The 6,504-nt window shown below is 48.2% G+C and overlaps 1 protein-coding gene across 1 annotated transcript in view; it reads right to left on the reverse strand.

The window, feature by feature from the left end:
* Positions 1-6,492, reverse strand: part of EHD3 (EH-domain containing 3) — a 28,552-nt gene extending 22,060 nt beyond the window's left edge. The window contains exon 1 of the mRNA XM_008939359.1: positions 6,266-6,492. Coding sequence (XP_008937607.1) covers positions 6,266-6,492 — 227 coding nt within the window. The remainder of the gene's footprint in view (positions 1-6,265) is intronic.
* Between the last annotated feature and the right edge of the window lie 12 nt (positions 6,493-6,504).

The following is a 6,504-nucleotide window of genomic DNA, read 5'->3' on the forward strand; positions in this document are numbered from 1 at the left end:
GGACTTTGAGTGGAACCCTGGCAGCACATCCTGACTTACCTTGCCAAATTCAAGGTGGGTCAGTGGTGTGCATGGGATATTTCCTTTGGCTCATGAAGAAGCCAAATGCCATCACTGAGGTTAGGCCTGTATTTGTGTGGGTGGATGCAGAAAACATCCCACCTACCAGTCCTGTTGTGAAAACTAAGACCATTGCGTCTGTGTGGCTTGCCAAAGGTAGCTAGAACTGGTCTAGTCCTTAGTATGCAATGTTGTTGGACCACCTGACCTGGTGATAAGCTTTAGGTTGTCCCATCAGGATTGTAATGACTTCCAGGTTATGGAAGTTAGTAGACTACTGTGCTGCTTGTTTCTGGCAGACAACTGGCACTTCCTCTTCCATTGCTTTGACTGAATCTTTAGTAGGTAGAATGTAAAAATACAAAGATAAATATAGAATTGCTGTGATGTTAAAAGTAGATCCAGGGGATGAGGGAAAGGGAAATGGGAGAAGGACTAAGGATTTTTCATGACTGAGTCTAGTGAGTTTAACAACCAGCACTGGTTCACTCAGGTGAGTCTTCTCAGAGAGGGTAAGTTCCTATGTGAGGGACTACAGGACCACTAGCATGAAGGCTTTTTTTGGGCATCCTTGCTTTCACCATCATTTTAACAGAGGTAGTCATCATCCAGTGTTTGAGATGACAAAAAGATGTGCTTGTTCAGCACGGCTATTTACTGACACCGTGGCAGCAAATGCAGTTTCAGTTCCCAATAAGGAAGGCCAGATCAACTGGGTCTAGAGTGAAAACAATTACATGTACACCCAGGACACACTGCAAATCACTGCTGCTTATGTGGCTTGGTATACATTAATGAGGAAAGTGGCTGCAGCAAGAATAATTCCAGCAGTGATATCTCTAATTCCCTTAGGAGCTGATCACCTCCTTTATTGGGATTTTTTTTCTTCTATCTTTCATCCAAAGTGATTTCCAAGCCCTGTGCTCACTAGTAGTCACCAGAAGTGACTACTCTTAATGGTAGCAACTCTTGAGATGAAAGAGCAGCTGTTCCAACAGTTACCAAAAAAATGAAATAAAGCAGGAAGGATTCCAAGAAGGGAAGAAAAGAGCCCTCTAACCTCCAGATACATCCTACCTACCTAAAACCTATGCAGGGGTTCCTCAAACTTTCCTATAGTGGGTCATTACTTAGCAAAAGCAGACTAGCTAAAGCTGGTGTGTGCCACCTCCCTGGCTGGTGATCACAACACACCTTCCTGGCAGCTAGAGCAACTTCTCTCTAGCTTGAAGCAGCAGAGAACAAAGAGAAGCTACTTTTCTCCCACCAAGGACTCTGTAGACTATCATATGAATGTTCTTGGCTGCATTCCCTGCAAAGCAAAGCTCTATCATACTGAAAGAACCATTTGCTAGGTTAGAAGCCACCTGGCCAGACCCTAGAAACTAAGCCCAGGCTGCCTGGATGGCAATTCAAAAATATTAGCCCCTGAACAGACATTGCTGTGATGCTAGTCCCTGCTATGGGCTTTCCTCGGCTCCTGCTTTATTCTTTGCTTTTGGTCTGACATAATATATTTGAGTGTGATCCACAGATGGGTATTCCCTGAATCCATAGAAATAAATCTTTGAGTTCTCCCCTTGCAACAGGGAGTGATAACAATAGGCAAATGCAACAACTGAAGTGCTTTTGAGAAGCTGCCCTTACTCTCAACACCAGGTCACAGCCTTGTCATAACAATAACCTGCTTGGTTTTTAGGGGTTTGAGACGCACATGTAATATGATAGCTTTTGAGCAACAGGAGAAAAAAATCCCTGGGCGTTTTGTGGGGCACTTATAGCTAGTTACTTTTCCCAAGTAACAAGCCATAGGATGAGAGGAAATGGGCTTAACTTGCACCAAGCGAGGTTTAGATTGGATATTAGGAAGAATTTCTTTCCTGCAAGAGTGGTGAGGCGTTGGACCAGGCTGCCCAGGGAGGTGGTGGAGGCACCATCCCTGGAGGGGTTCAAAAAATGTGTGGACGTGGTACTTCAGGACATGGTAGCATAGGGGTGATGTTTGGGCTTGATGATCTTAGAGGTCTTTTCCATCCTTTGTGATTCTGTGAGAAAGTCTAAGCAAAAGTACTGCATATAATAGCAATGCTCCTCTTCTCAGCCAGCCTGCTCAGAAGGATTTTATCACAGCTCCACTCCACTAATGTTTCAAAGCATTTCTGTGTTTATTTCTTGCATAAGACATAAAAAAAAAAAATCCCAACAAAAGCATTCTCATAAAGAAGTAGCTACAAGCCAACATTAATTGACTTAATGTGCAACAAGTGGTGTGAAATCAGAGAGATGATTTGCAGTGCCTAGTATCACAGCATCTATTTTAAGCACAGCTTCTCTGGGAGATTGGGGTACATCGTGCAGCAGGGTGTCTGCAGCACAAGAATCTCATTGTACACAGGACAAATATAAGGGGATGCATTGACACTGTCTGATGGAGGGAAGGCACTTCTGCTAGCAGAGGCAGCCTGTGTCACTGCCTAGCAGAAGCAAGCTAGAGAACACGTGCAATTGTCACATTTGGGGGAATTTCTGGGAGAGAAGTGCAAACAATAGCTGTGGGAAACACCCATGGTGCAATTTCCCTTGCCAGTGCAGCACGCCTTATTCTGAGCTGCTCAACACCTCTGAGGGCCTGAGGAGTCACCTCCAGCCAGGCTGGGGAAGCCAGCCAAGAGTGCCAAACGAGAAGTGAATTTGTGGTTTGTGGGTTCTTTTATGACCAATCTGCTTCTTGGAGAAGTGTCTGGAATTAGTACGTGGCTGGGAACACCATGCTATCTGCCCCACTTCAGACCTGTCCCTGCTCCTGCGGAGGCAGGAGGGGAGGAAAGCCCCGTCAGAGGCGGGCTGGCATGGGGCAGCGTTTCCCAGCAGGAGGCAGGTGAGGAGATCCCCGGCTCGCCGGGCAGGACTGCCGCAGGATGTGGGGGAAGGGGCTGTCTGCCCGCGGTGAGTCAGGCAGGAGACCTGCAGGATGCTGCCGCGAACGGCAGCGGTGGGGATGCAGAGCGGGAAAGGGAAGGAGGGCAGAGCCCGAGGAAATGGTGACAACTGCCTGGTGCAGGCAGAGATGAAAGGTTCAGGGCCACCAAGGGAAGTCACACCAGAGCTCTGCATGCGGCCTGTGGCAAACAGTCTGGAGAGGCCAGGACGTGTAAATGATTAGCTGTAGGAGGAAGGGGCGGCTGCACCAGAAGAGCAAGCCATGTTGACAGTTCGTAGGGCTCTGGCAGGCTTGTTTATTTTATTAGCAGGATGGCTGGACAGAAGTCAGGATTATTTTTAGAAGGGACCACAGAATGTAAGTTAATTAGGAGAGTAATGTCCATCCTGCACTCCCACCCTCTTACAGGAAACATAAAAAGCAATAACATTTTAAAGGCTTCAGTGACATCCTGCTCTAGCTGTCAGATATTCCCAGGTAGAGGTTTGGCCTGGCCCTCACCACCACAGCCTTTCAGACCCCAGCCAAGCATATACTGAGGAGAGAAATGGGAGTGAGCAGGAAGAGGGGATACAGCGGGAAGCAGATGCAGAGAGCAACACTACATCTTTCACAACATAAATAAGGCTCAGTTCTCCAGGTCCCTGAAGGCAGGGGGGAGAACAGCATGGTTCCACTGAAAACAAGCCAGTTTTTTTTTCTTCTGGTCTCACCTCACTGGCTTTGACCCATAGACTCACCTCCCTCCTCCCTGCCCCAGCCTCTAGCAATGTGTCTTGCTGCTGACCTTGACTTGCCTTCTTTCTGCCATCAGCTCCCAACAACAGAGCAGCCTCACTGCAAGATACTGCAGCTCAGGTGCTTCAGAGCCTTGCACATCTTCCTTGTTTCACCTCAGACTCCCCAAGAAGGAGAAGAGAAGTTTGGGAGCTAAATCCACCTCAGGTAAGCGATTAAGGTCCCTTATCTATTTTTTAAATGGTATACTGGGATCCAGCTGAAGTGGAAGTGAGCTCATTCTATATGAGTGTTTAGTGGCACTGTCATCTCCCCAAATTGCACAGCAGTACCAGCAGGATGCCATATAAGAGTGGCATGGATACATAAGGATAACAGTAATTATCTCCCATCCTGATTAGATGATGGAAGAGATGTCCACAGGCTGTGTCTTGCTTCACGCTACTGCTAAGACATAATGATTGTTTTCCCTCCCACTTCCTCCCTCAGCCCCCTGTAACTCCTCCCTGCTCTCAGTTTTAGCTCCCACCAGCCTTCCCACAATAACTCAGGATGCTAATCTGGTGCTTATCCCAGATCACTAATGACCAGGGCCTGCAAGCTCACACTGGAAGCCTATCACAAGCAGTACTCAGTTTTCTGGCAACTCCTGCCTTTGTTTGGTTGGGAACATAGTTGAGGAACACACCCTCACACTCCTCCTGCTATGAAAGAACCCTCGCAGAACCCCAGGGCCTCAACTTTCACCTTCTTACACACTATTTTACACAGAGAAGGCTGCCTTCCTGGAAGGTCTTCTCAGGTCCACTCTACACTTGTCAAGCAGAAGTGAGCAGGAGTTTCTGCTTGACCATACTCTCCGGGGAGGCTCATCCCAGCCCTGTGCAGAGAGAAGGCTGGGAGGACACAAGCACAAATGAAATGCAGTGGTCAAGGAGAGGCTCAGATCAGCTGGCTGACAGCAGAGCAGAGGGGTTGCTGCCATCCCACAGTAGTGAAGACTCAATCCTCTCCTTTTTCCTGAACATGCTTTAGGCTCCCAAATTTCTTGCAAAAGGAGCTCAGGCTTACAAAAAAAAAAAAAATAAGAAAGACTCTCCTGAACAGAGAGCAGCAAAGGCAGGAAGTCTCTGCTAAGAAGAGTGTGCAAGTGAGATTGCAGAGAAACACTGAAGCTGGCAATCCAGAGAGGAGACTTAGGAAGAGATGCTCTAGTTACAAAGCCAGCAACCTCAGGAACAGATATTCAGCAGCCTCCTGGTGTTCAGGGGAAGTTCTGCTCCGTGTCAGTATCCTAATGCAGAGGACAGGAAAAGCCTTCCAAGTGGGTTTGGTACCAGGTCACAGAACAAAGATCTGGGGTGGAACCAGACAGCTGTGGTATCCAAGCTAGCCTCTCCAATTCCTAGAGAAGTTCCCTTTCTAACCCCATGCCAAATGCTTTTTAGGGTAATTTAGGCCCCTTCACCATCTACCTGACCTGCTCACATAAACGCTTTTTTAGTCTTAGACTTTGTTTGCCAGGGTGCATGGCAAGGTAGCAGAAATGTGTTCTGTTCCTGGCTCCTGGCCGGGGCATTAAGTAGCAGGAATATTACAGCACACAAAAAAAAAACCTCTGCATTTTTCAAGGTCACTCCTTAAGAGGTACAGTCAGTTTGATTCACCTCTCTCCACAGCTCCCTCCTCCACCAAGAAATACTAGTGGAACAAAGGGCTGGCTGCTTGTGGCTTGTGTCCAGATTTACACTGGGGTAATTCTCCAGATTTCAACACAGCTACACCAGAAAAAAGGCTGGAATTTAACGCTAAGCTTATGAATCACATAGGAAACACAGACAGCACAGCTTCAGCTACAATCCCAAGAGAAAGGCTGCTGCAAGTTGAACTAGCAGTGTGGCTGAAGGGAGAGCCCTGTAACCAGTCCAGCTGGAAAGTTTAACCCTTGCTTTGACGGCTTCACATCAAACCTGCTGCTGGTAGTTGCCCTTTCTTTTTACAGTTGGGAACAAACTTGCTGCTCCCAGCATCTCAGCACACAGTTAAAACAGGACTTACTGTTGGAGCCCTGAAGATGGGCAGGTCTCTCTTGTGCACACACACGTACAAGTGTGAGACAGACCATTACACACCCAAGCACCTACTTTAAGGTTCCTTTGCCATAGGTTACCCCACCACCCAAAGCTACATGAAAAGAAGGGCTGTTAAATGGGCTAACGTGTGCAAGGCTTCCCACAGCCTTTGCACTTTGAACAGACCAGAGGGCCCAAGAATGACTCACGTCTCCCAACTAATGTTCTGCCTGCCCTGGGCTACTTTTTGCCACGTCGGTGTTTCATGAGATACCTCACACCACCTTGTCCTTGTGAAGGAACACTCTCAGAGTTTGAGTAGAGGTGGCTTTTCAATTGATAGGTGATGATGAGCACAGAAGGGGGAAAAGAGGTGTCCAGAGACCTCTTCTGCCCCACGAACCGAGGGTGTGGGCATGCCCGGGAGGGAGGCAGGCAGTTGGCCGGGTTTTACCTGATGAAGGTGGTTTTCCCAGTGGAGTACTGCCCCACGAGGAGCACCATGGGCTTGTTGTCGAAGTCAGCATCTTCCAGAGCCGGCGAGTGGAACTCGTGGAACTTGTAGTGCTCTTCCAGGGGCAGCAGCTTGGTTTTGTAGAGCTTTTTCAGGCCCTCGCTCACCGTCTGAAACACCTCGGGGTCCTTCCTCCGGCGGTCATCGGTGCCCAGCCAGCTGAACATTTTGGGGCCGCC

This window comes from Merops nubicus, unplaced genomic scaffold, assembly GCF_000691845.1.
Source record: "Merops nubicus isolate BGI_N331 unplaced genomic scaffold, ASM69184v1 scaffold35704, whole genome shotgun sequence".
NCBI lineage: Eukaryota > Metazoa > Chordata > Aves > Coraciiformes > Meropidae > Merops > Merops nubicus.